The sequence below is a fragment of the Chrysemys picta genome, chromosome 11, assembly GCF_011386835.1.
Source record: "Chrysemys picta bellii isolate R12L10 chromosome 11, ASM1138683v2, whole genome shotgun sequence".
In the NCBI taxonomy this organism is placed as follows: domain Eukaryota; kingdom Metazoa; phylum Chordata; order Testudines; family Emydidae; genus Chrysemys; species Chrysemys picta.
The window spans coordinates 50834518-50854601 of NC_088801.1; the positions used below are offsets into that span (position 1 = coordinate 50834518).

At 40.6% G+C, this 20084-nt stretch overlaps 1 protein-coding gene and 1 long non-coding RNA gene across 5 annotated transcripts in view; one reads left to right on the forward strand and one right to left on the reverse strand.

The window, feature by feature from the left end:
- Nucleotides 1-2074, reverse strand: part of LOC122172385 (uncharacterized) — an 88403-nt gene extending 86329 nt beyond the window's left edge. The window contains exon 1 of the long non-coding RNA XR_006172666.2: nucleotides 1875-2074. This is a non-coding gene — a long non-coding RNA (uncharacterized LOC122172385). The remainder of the gene's footprint in view (nucleotides 1-1874) is intronic.
- The window catches only part of WDR75 (WD repeat domain 75), a 35901-nt gene continuing 17804 nt past the window's right edge, over nucleotides 1988-20084 (forward strand). For 2 of the 4 annotated variants that reach the window (XM_042842420.2, XM_065561997.1), the window contains exons 1-13: nucleotides 1988-2152; nucleotides 7353-7482; nucleotides 8989-9054; nucleotides 10541-10640; nucleotides 12049-12173; nucleotides 14082-14152; nucleotides 14923-15039; nucleotides 15850-15938; nucleotides 16839-16997; nucleotides 17473-17532; nucleotides 17623-17738; nucleotides 18398-18573; nucleotides 19407-19570. In XM_042842420.2, coding sequence (XP_042698354.2) covers nucleotides 7477-7482; nucleotides 8989-9054; nucleotides 10541-10640; nucleotides 12049-12173; nucleotides 14082-14152; nucleotides 14923-15039; nucleotides 15850-15938; nucleotides 16839-16997; nucleotides 17473-17532; nucleotides 17623-17738; nucleotides 18398-18573; nucleotides 19407-19570 — 1249 coding nt within the window. In that variant the 5' untranslated portion in view covers nucleotides 1988-2152; nucleotides 7353-7476. Of the gene's footprint in view, nucleotides 2282-7352; nucleotides 7483-8988; nucleotides 9055-10540; nucleotides 10641-12048; nucleotides 12174-14081; nucleotides 14153-14922; nucleotides 15040-15849; nucleotides 15939-16838; nucleotides 16998-17472; nucleotides 17533-17622; nucleotides 17739-18397; nucleotides 18574-19406; nucleotides 19571-20084 lie in introns of all 4 variants that reach the window. The other 2 variants (XM_005308040.5, XM_042842421.2) reach the window with 2 other exon arrangements.

The window sequence follows — 20084 nt, forward strand, 5'->3', positions numbered from 1 at the left end:
AATAGAAGGACTTGAGTGAATCTGAAAGAACTGATTGCTTAATAGACACGGGGAAAAAGAGTCTAAATATTCTCTGAATTTTTGTGAAGAAACTAAATTATTTTTATTTCATTCAATATACAGACCAAAACAGCTCGTAAATAAAAAGATCAAGCTTTTCAGCTACAAAGCATATATACATATAACATTTTTCCAGGTTGGGCAGCAGTCTTTACAGATCTTCAACTACCCTGGTCCCAGCTAAAACCTTGATGTGAGGCCTAGTCTACACTTAAAAGTTTTGCTGGTATTGCTATACTGGCAAATCACTGCTAGCATGCACACAGATTATACTGGTAAAAAAGTGCTTTCACAGATATAGTTTATATTGTTCGGTAAGCAAAAAAGCTATACCAGCAAAAGCATGTTTATGTTGGTATAACTGCATTTACACTAGGGCTTTTGCCAGTATAGAAATGTCATAAAAAAACACATTACACCCTTAACTGATATTGCTAAACTGGTAAGTTTCTAGTGTAGACATGGTCTCAGAAAACAAATACAGGTCTGTCACATCTTACGTGCATTTAACATGCGCGATTTCAACTTTACGCGGTCAGCAAAAACAAAAAGAAAGAGAAAAACAACTGTTTTAATACTATACCTGTAGTGTGGGCGATTTCGCCCGCCATTGAACTCAATGGGGTTTTGGCTATACGCAGTTTTCGCTTTACGCGCTAACTGTGGAACGGAACCCCCGCGTAAGATGAGACAGACATGTACTACAAGGACAGCATTTTTTCTAGTAACTCTGCACTAAATTTTGATGAATGTATTAACCTAACATTGAGGGAAATGGAAGCACTGTGTTTTGGTTTGGTTTCTCTGCGGTCCTAACGCTACATGGAAATGTAAAATATCATGACATTTTTCTTCAAAAGCAGAGGTGTTAGCTTAGCATTCAAACTAAATTTCAATTAGGGTACAGTTATAGAATATATTCTAGGAAGCACTAAGTCCGTTGACACTGACATTGCTGCTTAAAGAGGACAAGGCTATCTCTTGTTTAAGGCACTGGACTGGAACTCAGAAGATTTTAATTCAATTGTTGGTTCCGCAACACACTTCCTGTGTGATGATGGACAAATCATTCAATTTCTCTATACCTAAGTTCCCTATCTGGATGAGAGCTATATAAGTATAGCCCAATGCTTTGGGGTCAGTGCTGAAGTCCAAAGGTGCAGCTGTTGACTGACAATTCTGCTTAACCAAGATGAAAGCCTCTCCAACCAATCCAATTGGGGTGGTTCCAATTAATCAGATTCTAATATAATTTCAACCTTCCTATCTAGAGTTTCCCTATCGAGGATTCCCTAGCATTTCAAGTGGATACAATACTATTCTTCACTTCCTGTGCTAAGATACTGTTGAACATTGCTGTGTGCAGTTGGATAGCAGCCGATACTACCTGAGACAAAGCTGCCTTGCTCTCCTGTTATCAGAAACATCTCGGCAAAAGACAAGCAATGCAGACATTGGAGACCTGTATAAGGGTTTGTCTGGAGCTGCGCCACTAGAGCACTAGTGAAGATACTACCTACACTGGGAGAGCTTCTCCCATGGCACTGGAGGTACACCACCTCCCCAAGAGGAGGTAGCTATGTCCACCGGGAGCCCTTTGACCTAGCGTTGTCTACACCGGGATTAAGTCAGTATAACTATGTGGCTGAGGGGTGCCACATAGTTACCATAGGAACAACAGGCGCGCCGGGGCAGCAGCCAAGGCTCTCATTGCTCGCCCTGACTGCGTCCTGACGCGAGCTGCTGGACGGCAGCGGCACGAGACCTGCATGCTCACCCCACTTCCCCGCCTGCAGGCCCCGCCTCTCGCTCACCTCCCCAGGCGCCGGCCTCTGCGGCCTGACTCTGGCGCGCGTTAGTGACGTCACCCACAAATGCCGACTCCGGCCTAGAACGACTGCGGGAACCGCAAGAAAAGCTCTGCGCATGCGCATCCTACAGTTTCCGGTTTCCTCTGCAGTCTTCCTCCAGTAAGGGGCGGAGCGAAGCGTGGTGCGCGCCAGCCGACGGCGCTCCCGTGTGACCTCACGGCGAGTTTCCTGTCCCCATGTAAACTAAGGGCGGAAGTGCCCTAAAGGCTACGCGATGCGGGGTAAGGGTGAGAGGTCGAAGGTGGAAGGTTTCGCAGCGGGAAGATGGTGGCGCAGCAGCCGCTCCGCGTGGTGCGCTGCGGCGGTAGCAAGTTGAGCGGCGCCAGAGCGGCGTTCTCCGCCGATGCCAAGTGAGGGGGGGCGAATCGGAGGGGGGTGTTGCGCGGGGATCGGGGGCGCGACACGGCCCAGGACCCGTCGGTGAGCCCCGCTGGCCCTGCGGAGCCAGCGCGTGTAACGGCCGCAGGCGGGGCGGGGGGCTCACCAGGGGCTGCGAACGCGGCTCCCCGGGCCGGTACTAGCGCTGTGGGCGCGGAGCCTGCTGCTCCGTCAGCGCAGCGCGGCCCCGGCCGAACACGGGCCGGCCCTTAGCGCAACTCGAACAGCCCACAACTCGGGAGCACGAGTCGGGTTCGAGGAGCCGCCACCAAACCCCAGCGGGGACCTGCCCTGCCGGTGCCTCGGGCGTGGGAGCCAGGCTGGGGGTCCTTAGCTCCGGGCAGCCCCGCCGTGCCAGGGTTTTTCGGGCCAAGTTCTTATGAGAAATTTCCAACATGTGGGATTCAGGCTGGTTGGTAATAAAGCCAAATTTTGAAATGCTGAAATTTCTCAGATGGCAACTCAGCCACCGGCTGGTCACCTTCTCCATCCTCAGCGTATGTGATGGGAAGGGAAAGATGAGCAGGAACTAGGAGGGGTGCAGCTGGCTTGGCTACCTAAGAGATGTAGGAGTGAATCAGGGGGCCCTGGGAAGGGATAGCAGGGGACATATAGCAGTACCTTGCACTTGTCTAGTACTTGCAGTCAGAGACTTTCAAAGCACTTGTAAAAGTTAGTAGGGAAAGATACTCCAAAATAGCACATCAAGGTAAAGCATTAGACTGAGGGGGGTAGAAAGTAATTAAATCCTCCCATTATTGGTGAAAAACTGGAGGTGGCTTGTTGGTGCATGGCTTGACATGGCTCAAGATGAGTGGTGCATAAATAGTGTGTGGATAACTTTGAATGTACAGATTTCAAAGTGGTAGTCATGTTAGTCTGTATCAGCAAAAACAAGGATGAGTCTTTGCGGCACCTTAGAGACTAACAAATTTATTTGGGCATACGCTTTCGTGGTCTAAAACCCACTTCATCAGATGCACTGAGTGAAAAATACAGAAAGCAGGTATATATATTACAGCACATGAAAAGATGGGAGTTGCCTTACCAAGTGGGGGGGTCAGTGCTAACGAGGCTAATTCAATTAAGGTGGAAATGGCCTATTCTCAACAGTTGACAAGAAGGGGTGACTATCAAAGGAGGAAAATTACTTTTGTAGTGCTAACAAGGCCAATGGACAGTACAGTGCAAATAAGCAATGGTCACATAAACACCACCCTATACCGGAAACCTACTGACCGCTATACATACCTACATGCCTCCTGCTTTCATCCAGGCCACATCAAACGATCCATTGTCTACAGCCAAGCTCTAAGATACAACCGCATCTGCTCCAATCCCTCAGAGAGAGACAAACACCTACAGCGTTCTTAAAACTACAGTACCCACCTCGTGAAGTGAAGAAAGGGATTGACAGAGCCAGAAGGGTACCCAGAAGTTACCTACTACAGGCCAGGCCCAACAAAGAAAGTAACAGAATGCCACTAGCAGTCACCTACAGCCCCCAACTAAAACCTCTCCAGCACATCAAGGATCTAAAACCTATCCTGAAGGACGATCCCTCACTATCACAGATCTTGGGAGACAGGCCAGTCCTCGCTTACAGACAGCCGCCAACCTGAAGCAATACTCACCAGCAACTACACGCCACAAAAACACTGACCCAGGAACCAAGCAATACATGCAACAAACCCTGTTGCCAACTCTGTCTGCATATCTATTCAAGGGACACCATCATAGGACCTAACCACATCAGCCACACCATCACGGAGGCGTTCACCTGCACATCTACCAATGTGATATATGTCATCATGTGCCAGCAATGCCCCTCTGCCATGTACATTGTCCAAACCGGACAGTCTCTACGCAAAATAATAAATGGACACAAATCAGACATCAATAATTGTAACATTCAAAAACCAGTAGGAGAACACTTCAAACTCCCTGGACACTTAATAACAGACTTAAAAGTGGCAGTTATTCAACAAAAAAAGTCAAAAACAGACTCCAACGAGAAACTGCAGAACTGGAATTAATTTGCAAACTGGACACCATCAAATTAGGTCTAAATAAAGACTGGGAGTGGATGGGTCCAAAGTAATTTTTCCTCCCTTGGTATTCACCCCCTTCTTGTCAACTGTTGAGAATAGGCCACTTCCACCTTAATTGAATTGGCTCATTTCATGTGCTGCAATATATATACCCACTTTCTGTATTTTTCACTCCATCTGATGAAGTAGGTTTTAGCACACGAACGCTTATGCCCAAATAAATTTGTTAGTCTCTAAGGTGCCACAAGGACTTCTCCTTGTTTTTGAATGTACAGTAACTCCTCCCTTAACGTTGTAGTTATGTTCCTGAAAGTATTGTGTAGGCAAGAGGCAGTAGCAAACTAGCTCATGCGCTTCAGTGAGTCCTCTCACCACTTTTCCACAGTGAGCAATTAACATGCATTTCTGTATCTGGATGTGGGGATAACTGCAAGTGAAATAGGAGTGAATGTGGGGACACTGTAACATATTAATTGCCTGCATTCAATATTGATGTTTGAATTACCCAAAGGTTAATTCTCCAGGGTAAACGAACCCTGGTGTAGATGAGGCTTTAAACTAGGTGTTGAAATTATTATTTATTCAAGATGTTGTCATGACACTAATTTAACTATAAATTCCTTTATTAAATCAAAAGGCTGAGTTATATTTATACAGTAGCTCTAAACATGCCTCCAACGCCTAAATAATAAGCAATTTACTACATCCAATCAGTAAGAAAACCTTTATAAGCATTTGATCAAAATTCTGACAAACAGATTAAACCCAGGGGTGCTTAGACCCATATTAGCTCCAACGTGGTCAGGCAGGTATTAGCAGTGAACCCTTTAAAAGTTTACTTTTTACACCCTTTAATAAACAAGTGATGTCATTGCCAGTTACCGACTTCAGCTAAATACCAATTTGAGACACTTCACCCTTATTTCAAGTCTTAATCCAGATAAGATTTACAATTTCTTTTTATCCCCAAGCCTATCCTCCCTATGTCTACCCTCCTTCTTGCTGACCAACAGCTTTTTCATTGCACCTGGGTTCACTTAGGCTTTACTTTTAAGATAATATTGGTATGTGGGATGGGGAGGTCCATGTTGCCTCTTAAAACAGATTCTTTCTCTCCTATTCAAAACCATTTGCTGTCACCGCTGTTGGTCAGGAGCCTTTTTTTAGAAACTTTCCCTTATCTCATTAATTTAGTCTTTGAACCAGACATCCTCCCTACTCCATTCCTTCTGCCCTACTTGCTAGTCAGGGTCTTGCTTTACAACATGCACATTTCTTTAACCAGATTAAAAGAACTTTAATTTCATATTTATTCTACAGTAGGGTATATACTGGGGGGTGGGAGAGATTTTTTTTTGTGTGTCTCTCTACACAGACATGAATAAACCATGTTATAAAAGGTTTTGTCCATAACCATATTTAAGCAGAGTTATTTTGCAGTGTAGTTGTGGGACTGTCCCTTCCAGAACCATTCTTCTCTTCACCCTCCTTAGCTGAGTATGCTGTCTTTGGCAGCCCATAATCAAGGGCTGGAGATCAAAACATAATCTTAAACATGTAGGCACATGTTGTTTTAAACTTGTCTGTTTGGCTAAATTTCCTATTTTTAGCATGGCGTGACACTTAATTGTTAGTATTCTGGGCTGCAAAAAAACAGAGTGGTGGGTGCTAAGGGTAGATTTAAAATAGACTTGTTTCAGAAGCAAGGGATGGAACAGTCTAAGTGAAATAGAGTCTTCTGCAACTGTGAAGAGTGGCATGAAGGTGTGCAGAGAGTAGATGAACAGAAGAGTGGCATGCATGGCTTTGAACATCAGTAGGGCAATTTTGAATTGGAGTTGGAGATAACTAAGGAACCAGTGAAGATGTCAAAGGAAAATTCATGGACCATTAGAGAGTAGGTTAGCTGCAGCATGCTGAAGTTTCACAGGGAACCTAAGAATGCCCTCCCTCTGATACTTATCTTAAATTCTTTATAGGAATTTCTCATTTTTGTTTTGGTATGTTGTTTTTTTAAAACCTATAAAATAGGAGTGCTGAGAAGGTGCTTGAGTCTTAGGGAAGGTCTACATTACAGCCTGGATTGACGCTCTGAGATCGATCCACCGGTGGTCGATTTAGCGGGTCTAGTGAAGACCCTCCAAATCGACAGCGGATCGCTCTCCAGTTGATCCCTGTACTCTACCCCCGTTGAGAAGAGTAAGGTAAGTTGATGGGAGAGTTTCTCCCATTGACTCTCTCTCTCTCTCTCTCACACTCACACACACTCACACACACTCACACACACTCACACACACTCACTCACACTCACTCACACTCACTCACACACACACACACTCACACACACACACACCTGTGCGCGGTGTAGAGCCTGCGGTAACTCAACCTAAGGTACGTCGACTCCAGCTACGTTATTCACATAGTTGGAGTTGCGCAGCGTAGGTCGACTTGCTGCGGTAGTGTAGACATAGCCTTAGGAACTTGAGGTTTGGGAAAAAATTAGCTGATCTTTATTGTTTGGCCAGAAGTGAGAGCATTTCCTATAAATTTAGCAGATACTGATGTTATCAAAGGGGGAGATAGATATTTTATATGTAGTATGGAGAGGTGTAAGTAGCATCATGAATGTTTTATTTGTTATGCTGATCAATACAGGCCTTTATTTTTCAAGGTGATCAAGCCAGCAGCACCTTTAGCAAGAACTAAAATACATGAAAGTAACTTTCCTGCCTTTGCAACTGCATGTTTAAATCTGATATACTTGTTTATTCTTCCATTACATTTAATGGTGAAGTAAGTATATCTGTACAAACAATGGAAAACAAAGTTCCAAATATGGAGTCATCTCTTTGATGCTGGCCTAAATTTTTCATGTTTAGTACTTTGTAGATTCAAAGTAGTTGTTACTCTTGATAAACATAAAGTGTAATATCTTTATCCAGAATTCTCAGTCGCCCTGTGATATTAACCTTTTGTTTCATCATCTTTTCAGATACCTTTTATGTGCCTCAGGAGACTATGTGAAAGTGTATAGCACGGCTACGGAAGAATGTGTACACATCCTGCAGGGTCACACAAACCTGGTGACAGGAATTCAACTTAACCCCCAAAACCACATGCAGGTTGTTAAATCTTTGTAATTGTGATTCCTCTCCAGCTAGGCAGTTGGTTCTTTCTTGATTTAGTTAAGGAAATGGTACTTGACTTTGGCAGTACAGGACACACAGTCATGTGTTTTTGGGGTGGCTGGAAAGTGAGAGACGGCTGGAAATAATTCTTTCTTATAACAATTACTGAACTAGCTTCTGTTTACTTAGACTGAAATTGCAATTACCCATATTAGTGTATGAATTTGTTGCTGTAAACCATCAGATTACTCTAATTTACTGAGTGGGAAGCTTTTTCTAAAAGCAGAGGTGGACAGATTTTGTCTCGGGTCACTTCAAAAAATTCTACACTGGAACAACCCAACAATGGTTCCTTTAATCTAGTATTTGTCTGTCTTTGACTATTGCCAATACTAGGCTCTTCAGTAGCAGGACATGTAGGACCTGATTCATCAGTGCCTTGTGGCCCACTCTGTGCCAGCTATATGGGGAAAACAGCTATAAGGCATACCCAGGTGCAGGAGACATGCCAGGTTTATGTCTGGAGTATGAGCAGACATGGCTAAATCCCAGTTATTTCCCAGGGGGGTATGGTAATCAGTACATGGCTTTAAGGATTACCTAATCAACCTCTCAAATGTTGGGCTCTGCATTGGCACAGGAATGCGTGGCCCATAGCACTTACAGTGAACCCAAATGTGCAACTACACTGTGGAGAAACTTATTCCTGATCTCAGCTGGTGTTCGTGTTATGCCCTTATGCATAAATACTGGTAACTCTAATAACTTTTGTCCTCATTACACATGCCTCTCCCCATGTAGACACCTACCTACTATAACTGTAGAGTGTGCGTGATCTCTTTCAAAACATGGAAGATGGGGAATATATTTGCATTATCAACAGCACCTTAAATATTTGAGTTAATTCTGACCTTTCCTTCCTATTACACTATCTGTAGCAATCAAATGAGAAATTTGAGGGTACACAGTAATTCAGCTGATAGCATCAATTTAAGTTTTGCCCGTGCATCCTCTAAATGTGAGATTTTTATCTTGTGGGGGTTGGGAGAAATGAGTGGGGAATACTTAAATTTTCAGCTTTAACTTTGAGTTAGAATATATATCTGAAGAAGAAAAATTGAGTTGGTTCAGTTTGACTTTTTCTTTGCTGTGCATAAAGTCTGGGCCCACTTGTAGAAGGGGACTGAATCTATTTCCCGAAGTTCTGTGCATCTGTCATCCCTGCACATGCATTGTAAATTGTATATAAACATTCACATGCTAGGTAACTTTAATATGATGTTCATATACAAAATAGAAACACACATGATCTCAAACCGCATATCTCAAAAGTGTGTGGAACTTGGTGCTTAACACTTTTTAAAAATCCAGTCACTTAGGTGACCAAATATGGATTTAAGAGCCTAACTTGAGGATCTAATTTTGTGTAAAATCTTGGTCCTAGTGTTTTGCTTTGCTATTTGTGTTCTTTTCATAACTTGTTTTATTTTTCCTTTCCAGCTGTATTCTTGCTCTCTAGATGGCACCATTAAACTCTGGGACTTCACAGATGGAATTCTCATTAAAGTATGTAAATATTTTTTTCTATTACAACTTTTCATGGATTCCAGAGTTGTTCACTGTTGACCATCAATTAAATGAATACTAGGGCTGAACAAAACATATAGGGCCAAATTCAGGCTCTCTGAAGCTTTTAGTGGAGATGAGCATAAACGCTGGTTTCAAAAGCAATGTTTGTTAATATGGTTTGTATTTTGTCCCTGAGCGGGCCTCTCACTTAAGGCAGGAAAAATTTGCTGACCCCTAGCTGGGGCCTGCAGTGACATTTTTGATGACACTTTGCTAATTAAGCATGCAGTCCCTTCTTAAATATTCAGTACATTAAAACCATGGTTATCAGAAGGTCCTCAAGAAGTTGCTTGAGACTTACTGCACAATTGTGTGAAGATGAAGCATTGGAGAGAAGCTATCCAGACTTTTTCCCAGGATTGGTAGCCTTTAAGAAAGGAGGGAGGAAGAGTTATATGCACAAAGATATCTGTCATTTTTTTTGTGCTCAGTGTAGCTCTTCTGTTCTCCCTTCCTTATTTTAGCTAGTTGATTGGCTCAGGCAGTTCCTTTCTCTGTCTTCGACTATCTGGCTTCCCAGAGAGTTTGCATGTCTTTTCCCTGTCTCACTGGGGGTGAGGATGACTTTCAGATAATTGACATTATACCTTATTTTTTCATTTTACAGACCACTTCATATGGGATGGCTTCTCTCATGAGCCACGTCTCCTCATAATATTCCAATTCCCCAACTGCTTACATCTCAAAATGTTTATTTCTGAGGGTAGCCAAGAAGGGCTTTACAAGCTATCTGTGATCCAAGGATGACAGTTTGAGGGCTCCTGTTCCACTGCATATAAACTGCCTTGGGACCAAAGCTTGAATAAGGGCAGCTGTAAAAAGATGCAGACAGATGTGTATTGTGGGATGGGTGCTGAGATGTACTTTGCCATTCATCTGAGCAGGAACAATGAGTGTTTAAGGTAGCATTTACAACACATGTTGTAGTTATTGATGTCAGAGTAGGTGCTGAATGTGTCCCCTTGGAGATGTCTGTGGGCTGCTGTGATGGCCAGCTCTATCCTACTACTCCTGAGCTGAAGAGAAATCCTGCCTTGGAAGGTGGAAGAAGAATAGGCTTCCTACATAGTTCTTCCACCCCACCACATAGCAGAGGGTAGGATGTTACCTTTAGCCTTCCCAGTAAATTTGGCATTTCACACCATACAAATACTGCTAAACCAGACTGACATAAGTCTTTTGTTCTGTAATAGGGTTACCAACCAAAAGAATGCTTTTTTTCTTTTGACTTCAAATTGAGAATGATCGACTACAAGCTTTTAGCAAACATTTTTTAAAAAGCTACAAGGGCCATGATAAAAAGAATCTGACTAGGTTGTAAATTGTTCACTGTCTGACTGTACGAGAACCTCAGAATAATTGACAACTGTCCAGCTAATTTGAAGTTCACATTTCATAACTACTTTGTTGGTTTTTTCTTCAGACTTTTGTTGTTGGATACAAACTTTTTGCATTCTATACGCTTGCTGGTTCTGAGGATTCAGTGTTCGTTATAATTCCAAAGAAAAATGAAGAATCCTTAGGTACGATATAATTAACTTCAGTTTGTACTTCGTTGCAGTGTGATATTAAGTATGCTGGAATGTTTAAAGGGACTCTGATAACTTAGTTTAGGCCCAAACATTGTTTTGTAATTTTTGTTCCAGGGGTGGGGGGGGGGAACAAAAGAAAGGTTTACAAGTCTGATTAATCCTGTGGAAATGCAAAGTTTTATTTAACCCTTCCATAGGTATAACGTAGACCCCAAACACAACAATACTGTGTTGGTGCACTTGACCAGAACCTATCTGGTTTGGTTTCACTGTCCATACTGAATGAAATGTAAAAAGTGTACCAACAGCACAGGAGGTGGAGAGTGAATTAATCTGTGTACATTTTCACTCTTAATAATCTACAGCCTTATTAGCAAACTACATATTGTAGGAAAAGTGTTTTTTAAAAGTTATCTTGAAAGTGTCCTTTAAATAGGTAAAATAAGTATTGCTGTACACCTAGCGTTTTGTTTCTTGTTGAAACTATGGTAATTGTTAATGTGCAATTCACTATTTTCATTGTTTGGATTTTGAGTGTATCAAAGTTTAATCTTAAACTGCCAGACACTTGTCCTGTACATACTTAATGTTATGGCAGACATAATTATTTGAGTCTTTTGACCTATATTTAAACTGCTAAGTGTATCCTGAGGTCATGTTACTATATTAAAAGCTACATCTCTTCAATAACCAGTATCAGTTAAGGCTTGCAAGAAAACAAGAACTTTGTTTTGTGGAAAACTTAGAGGTTTCTATTTTTGTTTTGCATCAGAACAAAATTTAAACTCTTCAAAAATTTTCATGCCCGCATAGCCAGTAGCAACTCGCCTGGGATATGGAAGACCCTTGCTCTGCTCTGTTTCTGCAGAAAGTTTGTTTCTACAAATGGGCATTTTCAAATTGAAAAAACACGATGATGGAAAAAATTGGACCAGTTCTAGTATCAGCATGAATTCAACTATTCAAAGCCTGGGAAAACAGATATGATATATGACTTTACTTGTATGATACTCCTATGAATGCTACTTCCGAGTGTTGGAGAATAACACAGTTCTCACTCTTTGTTTATCTACAGTAAAGTCAGATACTTTATTTTCTTTAACAAGAGGAAGAACAAATCTATGTAATTTGGTTTGGTTTCTGCTTTATGTTACACAGGAAACCACTATGGAAAAATCTAGAGCTCATCTGTCTGTATTGCAGTTTGGCACAGAAACATCTGAGACAAAAATATAAAAGTGTCAGGACTTCATCCTTAAGTATGCATCTTTAAGCATGCATTCAAAACAACACTGAAAGGAGCTAGTGTGGATTTTATATATAACAGGTGCACCCACATTCTCTCCTTTTGAACACATCCACAAAATCATTTTATTAACCAAAGTCTTTATTTGACTAGATTCGTTCCAGCTTGTGTCTGTGAAACTACCAAAAACACCAGACCAAGAAGTGGAAGCCAAGGAGCTGTCTTTGATTTTGGATGATATAGGCCAGTCGCCCAAATGTACTGCGTTTGGAAGAGAAGTATATTTACCTTTTTAGATGTTTTTTCTTTTATATAAAATGTATTAACCACATTCTGTTTAGTCTGGTATATAAAAAAATATGATTAACCAAGTAATCTGATCACTCAAAGAAGTAATGTTTGTATGGATGTGTCCTTGCTATGTGAGCCTAGTGTGAATCCTGAGTTTTCCCCTTAATTGCAAACCACTGATCTCAGAAAGCTTGCCTCAACAAATTTGACATCCAGCACCATCTATTCTTTATAATTTCATAAAAATATAATAAGAGCAGGATTGCTGATGAGTTGCAAAAGTATGTCCTACAACACAACTTCATTGCATTAGGGAAAAAAATGAAGGAAAATTGCAGAATTTCAAGCTCTTAATCCAGTAAAATGCCCCTTTCTTTAGAAAGAAGAGAATTACCATTCTTGTACTAGGCATACAATACACTTTGGCCTTGAAGGCTTTTTTGTATGGTAAATGTTAATTGAAAATTGTGTTCAACATGTTGGACCCAGAATATTATCTGCCTTATTTTTCTTGTCTGTTTGCAAAATTTTGGCTCTTTCAGACTTAGTGTTAAAGGAAAAGTAAGATGGTAAAGATCAAAAGGCTCTGATTAGATGACCAACTTTATTTGTCTCAGAGCACTAGCAAAAGTAAGGTAACTAAATAACTCTGAATCCCTTCTCTCTTAAAATTTAAAATATATACCAAAAAGAGCACCTGCCCTCTGGGGAAAATGGGAACACACAAATCAAAAGAATTAATGTTGGTTTCTGCCCTAATTTTTTTAACTCTGATGCACAAAAAGATGCGCTAACAGTGCATTTGTACTCTAAAAAAATGAATGTTAAAAATAACATTGTGGAGTTCCCTGTTTGTTACTCCCAGCTCAGATATAAATTTACATTTTAAAAAACTGTTTTGTTTAGGTCTTTTGTGGGGGGCAGGCGAAAGGTGCCCAAACAGCTAGCTTACAAGGTGAGCTTGAAATATAAAAGAGAAGCTATTTGAGGACAGGGGTGTTCCCTTAGGTTATGCATTGCCACCGGTAGTAAATATTATGTAGTTAGAACTTAGCTGATTTTTCGTATGTGAAATAAAAAAGAATCGACTCTCTTCAGTGCCAACAGGAGAATAACTAGTGACAGAAATAAGCTTTAACTGTACTCCCTAGTCACCTGGACTAGATGTGTTGTGTTGTGTAAGGAGATGCTGTTCTTAGTCATGTTTCAAATCCTGTGTACCTTAATGGATCCTTTGCTTTTATAGAGCAGGACAGGCACTACAGAAGCTTAGGAGTATTTTTTATATTTTACCTAAAGATAGGAGGGATTATGACTGGAAATCCAATATTTGTGTTTTCATCTGTTTGTTCTGGGACAAAATTAAGTAAGAGCTCCTGGTTCTGGTATAAAATTCATGGAATTCTTGGATTTTTAACGAATAGCACTAAACTATTTTTCTGTATGAAAAAAGAATTTTGCCAGTATCCCAAACAACCGTTCATATGCAACCTTACAATGTGCACATAACAAGAGATTCCACACATTACTTTACCTGTGCATACTTCTCTGGGATTGCATGGCTATAACTCAGTGCAAAGCTTGTCCCAGTAGGTGGGGGAAATATTTAGTAGTTTCTTGGAGGTTGTTATAGAGAAAGCAAGTTTTTTAAAAAATCTTTTAGGTTGCATGAGCTTATATTAGCTGTATTAAAATGTGGAGCAGTAACATCTCATTGCAAGCAAGTAACTGTCATTGATTAGGGTAATGGCATCTTGTGTCTCTAGCTTGGTACTGTTTTTTTCATGATACAGACCTGTTTAAGAAACATGATCAAAGGCTCATTTGTTGTGCTCCAGTTTCAATGTGAATCTATATCAAATACAAAGTCCTAACTTGCTGTATTGCTGTAACAGGGTGAATATGTGGCATCAGTGCGTGGCCTTCATCTCCTTGTTTATTTTTTCAAAAAGAAAAAGGTTAACAGGTAAGACAAACGGCTGTAGATGTTGTCAGCTATGAAACCTCATAAATATGTATCTGTATAGTAACAGGTCAGCTGGAGCTAAAATAATCTGCATACATCAGCATCCTTTGATACCATTGATTCAACTGCAGATCATTGCATGGGTAAATGGGATTCCTCATGAATGACTTCGTTTTTATTTCTGAAATTCTAGCAAGTGATGTTGAGTAACTGCTTATCCATCTGGCAGATTCTTTCTTTAGAGATTCTCCAAAATTCTCTTCTGGCAGCCCCCCTTGTTCAATGTGTGTCTCAGGCTGCTGGGGGGTAAACAGAGGCAGTTTGGACTGCAGTGCCATCACTGATTTGTGGGATGCCAAGCAACTCTTAGCCTAGGCCCAGACTATAGTGTCATCACTTTTCTATTGCTGGATTGAAACAGAGACTTAAATTAGGATGTTTTGTGTAAGGTCCTGATGAGATGTAGATGCTGCTGCTTTGTTGAGGGGGAAGAATCTAGCAAGCTAAGTGGGGATGGTGTCTGTCCTTTTCTTGGGAGGGGAGTGCCTAACTTTTGTCAGCTTTCTTGTAGTTCAGGAGTACTCTCAACCAGTTGCTCACTCCTTGGAATCCCATGTGCAGTCAGAAGTATCTTTTAATTTGCATTTGTGCAGTGATTGCACTAATCTTTTTTGACATAGCCCCAGCTGCAGGTAGACTACATATGAAGACCATTGAGAAGCTTCATCTAACATTGAACTCTAATTAAAACGACTCTTCAATTTTTGAAGGTTTCCTTTAAGTGCAACAAGTAGAAAAGGCGCAAACAACTATTTTACTTGTGTAGCCTGTCACCCTAAGGAAGACTGTATAGCAAGTGGACATAAAGATGGCAAGATTCGTCTCTGGTATGTTAAACTTGACAGCTATCCAGCTAGCATTGATTTGACATTCTAATAATAGAACTTGAACATAATGAGTCATGAGAGTAGGCACAGGACTTTCTGCTTGACAGTGGTGATCAGGCATTGACATAATTCTCTGACTGGATCTATCATCCTCCTTTGCCATAGTCAGAAGTGGCTCCTGTAGAAATGATTATAAGGAGATATTGAGGATAGCCATCCTGTGGCTCTCGAAGCTCTAAATTATGACTGACCTCAAGGCTATCTAATTTTCATATGATCACAAATTGAAAATGTCCCCTTAGCTGCACCCTGCAACTTTAAAACTGAAGTGTTTGAATTCGGCCTACTGCTGTGGGTGGAGATAAGAGACTTTTGTACCAGGTTTTGGGAACCCCAGTGAAAGTAGAGTGGGAGTTTATATTCAGACAAAGCCAGTCAGTGACTAGTGGAGAGGCTAGCTCTTCTCCCTTACACAGCTGACCGGGACAGATGGAAAAGAGAATTTGAGAACTAGTAGCCAGTAACAGCTCTGCTTCAGTGCTCCAGATCAGGGATTGGTCTTACTTGCCCAAGCTGGCAGTAATTCTCTAGGGATCTTATGCCAGGTGGGGACACCTGGACACCTGCAGTCTGTGCCACTCCCTTTCCGTCACCTGAACATACAAGAACCCCACATTGGAAGGGTTACAGTAGATGTTAGTATACTTATTTTACATTTTATTCCATTTGGCATGCCCATTTTTGTTTGCTTACAGATTATTCTCTCCAACACTTATTCTGCTACTAAATTAAATGTTTTCTTCCTAACAGGAGAAATTTTAACCACAAAAGAGAATACACTTTCTCCACACTGCACTGGCACCATGATGTAGTAATGGATCTAGCTTTCTCTGTAGAGGGTAAGTGCAAATGTCTTAAAGTGCAGGAAGAAAAAAGAAACTGCTGAAGTTTGGAGTCATCCACCTATGAACAAATATTTAAATTCTAGGAATGGATTTATGTCTTCAGGAAAGGTTTTTTGAGGGCTTTTTGGGTGGAGTAATGGAAAGATGGAAGCAGTTATGGCTTTTTTGTGTGCACAGCTGTATACTTGTTACAAAAAAGCAAGGAAATCAGATGTGTAAGCATGTTTCATGCCACTATTTTGGCTGGCAGACATGACTTCAAAGATTTTCCTTCTTTGGCAATGTAAATCCTGAACCAGCTGTCACCTTTCTTAAGCAACAATCCATCTTCTGAGGAGATGGGGAAACCTAAGTTCTTGTTGGAGTCAAATCCAAATTTAAAAAACAAGCCAAAGAAATCTTATCTGGGCCCACGCTTTACTTCCTTTGAATTTAGTGGAAAAACTCTTGTTAACTTTAGTGGGAACATGACTCAGCCCCGCAGTATTGATCTTGCTTCGAGCCTTTTCTCCCAAGCGGGAAGCATTTTGCAGTATTTAATATTAAATAGAGAGTTTCCGCTGTGTTGTAACACAAAATATAGTTGACTCCCCCAAGAAATGAATTAAATTGGCTGTTCCTGAGAGAGTATTTATTAAGTGACATTTTGATGCTTGCAGTAGCAGTGTTTGTCTTATTGAGTCTGAGAGCTCAGGCGGGCATGTTAAGAGATTTGAGCCATTTGATCAGTCTGTGAAGCAGTGATGTATAATTTTTTGCTTGGGACATAATTTAAATAATTTAAATATACAATTGGTGTCTAGATACCATAGTAACTAGCACACTAGAAATATATAGATATGTCAGTTTGGAATGGTTCCTCTACCTACTATGGGCTTTTTATTGCATGTGAAGGCACCAGCCTGCTGAGTGGTGGGGTTGAGTCTGTACTGGTTCAGTGGCGTGATGGATCAGATTGTAAGAAGGAATTCCTGCCCCGTTTGGGATCTACTATTGAACACATCTCAGCCTCACCGGATGGAACTTTCTATTGTACCTCTCACACAGAAAACAGTAAGCCCAAACCTATTGTAATAGTATTAATTCCATAAGGAATTCATGAGCCATAGATTTCTTAGAATATATGAATTTAAGATTCACTGTTTTGGTATTGTACACAAGTTCAAATCTCATCTGAAAGCGTAGATGTTTGATTTTTTATTTCCTATGCTAGCAACAGTTGGATTTTGTTTACAGATTGTGGAAACTTGTAACTTAGTCCCAAAGATTCTGATAAGCTGGTACTTTTTCGCTCTTGTTTCAAACATTCTTGTGCTGATGACTTTCCATGTGATTTTCAGTCTAATGTTAGTGAACATATATATGTTGCATTTGTAGTTCATTAAGTAGTAGAATGACTTCTTAAAGTTGAATTTTGGGTGGGTGCATATCCTGATTTTTCCAGTTGTAGAATATTGCTAACTGTTGCTTTTTACATCACATAAGCCTTTACCTTGCCTTGCTAATTTGTATGTATTTGTACATTCAGAAATAACAATCATAAATAGCAACCTGAGCGTTTCTGCCGTAATTCAAGGATTAGTCAAAGGTACGTGCAGTAAAACAACTTTTCTTCTGCTTAGATAGCTAAAGACATCACTTTCTAACTTAGATCATTTGCTGTTGCTCTTCGCTGCAGGCAGTGATGTCAAGACTGGTTTGGTGGTTGATCCTAGAACTAAAGCTTTGGTTCTGAATGGAAAACCTGGTCATCTGCAGTTCTATTGTCTCCAAACTGACAAACAGCTGTACAATGTAAGTCGGATAGACTGGTGCTGTAAGTTATATACTTATGTGACAGAATTACACTTGCAATATGATGTAGGTAAGGGGGAGTAGTTCAATGGTTACAGCATAAGATTGGAATCAGTAGAGCTGTGTTACAGACTTCCTCTGTGACCGTAGTAAAATCACTTATCTGTGCCTTGACTTACAGAGCTGTAATGTGGCAAGGATATTACAGAAGTACAAATGGTTGTAATATATAAACATAATAGGATTTGAAGATTTTGAATTGATTCCTTAGTTATGCCTTGGAATACTAATCACAATTCTTATGGTGATGGACAACTTGGAAGTGAATGTAAGAAGAATAAGATTGTCAGAATCTACAGAAAATGCCCTACTCAATGGTCATTGGTGCCTTTATAAGCTAAATGTCGAAATCAAAGTGTATTTTGGTGTGTTACCACATCTTCTGTATTGTGGAATCCACATGGTTTTTGCAGGCATTTCTCATGTATTAAGGCCCATGTATTGTCAATCAGTTCCACTGTTCAGTATTTCATCTAGTTTTCAATGGTCCTGATAATTTCCAGAAACATCTTTCCTTCCGTGGTGTCCTTTTTCCATGACTGACTTCTCCAAACTCTCACTTGAGCTTTAAAATTAGTTTTGCTCTTGTGACTCTCCAGCTCGATATCGTGCAGCAGGAATACATCCATCAAATAGGTCTAAACCAGGTTGACTTGGTGAAGGTTGCATTTAGTGCTCAAGGCAGCTGGTTAGCAACAGTGGAACAGCGAGAAGAAAAAGAAACCGAACTTGAATTACAGATGAAACTGTGGAACTATGATGAGCAAACACAAAGGTACTGATACTTCTATAGTCAGCCCCTGGGTAACCACAAAATATTTGACTTCTTGTTAAATATTGTGCAAATGAATATAGTGTCTACATTTAAATAGCACTCTCACGTATGAATTGTCAGTCACACTTACTTGAATTGTAGTTCTTGAAATTAACAGTCTAAATAAGATTTTATATTCCAGTAGCAATCTGGTTTCTTTACATGTTAATACCACCTTCTTGAATCTGTTTTGTCGTTTAAATCTACTATACTGTCTGGCCAGATATACTGTACTGATGAATATGTAAAACCTTGAAATAGTATCCCAATGCTAATACTCACCTGGTCTTCCAGGGCCTGGATTTGTTAATCTTCTGGACACCCATAAAGTTCACTTTTTTTCTTGCTTATTTAGGAGGAGACTGGATAGATGTTACACAAAGTTGTTTGGCACAGTAGTTATGGGATTGGAGTTTAAAAGTGAAATTTAAATGTTTCTATGTAATCATTTTCCATGTTGATCAAGTGCTAGCTATTAGAAGGGGTGCCCAGAGCTTAGGAAGAGCACTTCTAGTAGGTATGTCTTAAAAATCTAAATAAATCAGAATTCTGTTCTCTGAATTACTTAATTTTGTGGGGGAAATGAGGGAGAACAGACCTGGTAAACTAAATGTGAGATCATGTATTGGCTGGTAACAAAATTCTCTTCAAACCACTTCTCCCTTTCCCAAACCACCATCCTCCTACCTCCCTTCCTCCATCCCCGTCCCGTCCCCCGCAAAAGAAACAGAACACAAACCTGTTGCAAATTCAAAATGACATAAAACAGTGAATTTAGATTTTCTTCCCTATAGCTTTACTCTGAACACCAGAATAAACAATCCACATGAGGATCATGTAACAGCTCTGTGTTTCCGTGACACAGATGAATTGGAAGATGGAACTCCTACCTTGGTAACAGCTGGCAACGATGGTCGATTTAAAGTCTGGGTGTTGGTGGATGACTCTGACTCAGAGAGTGAGTATGGCCAATACGTAATTTGTTCTTATTCACCACCTGTTGAACACGTGGAAATTGTGACTCGGCTCTTCTCCATCCAGACGCAAGTGCACAGGATCAGAAACACAACAGAAGTAATGCATTCTCTTCTGTGCACCCTAGTACAGAGTTCCATCACCCTTTAGCATCATTTCCCATAGTTAGGAATGTAGGCAAGTTGGGGGTGTGGTAGGGACACGAATGCATAGATCCCTCTAGCCTAAACCCTACACTAGTTGTTCTCAACCAGGGGTATGCATAGGTCTTCCAGGGGGTACATCAACTCATCTAGATATTTGCCTAATTTTACAACAGGCTAAATAAAAAGCACTAGCCAAGTCAGTACAAACTAAAATTTCATAAAGACAAAATGAGAAAGCAATTTTTCAGTAATAATGCACTGTGATGCTTTTTGTATTTTTATGTCTGATTTTGTAAGCAAGTAGTTTTTAAGTGAGGTGAAACTTGGGGGTACACAAGACAGATCAGACTC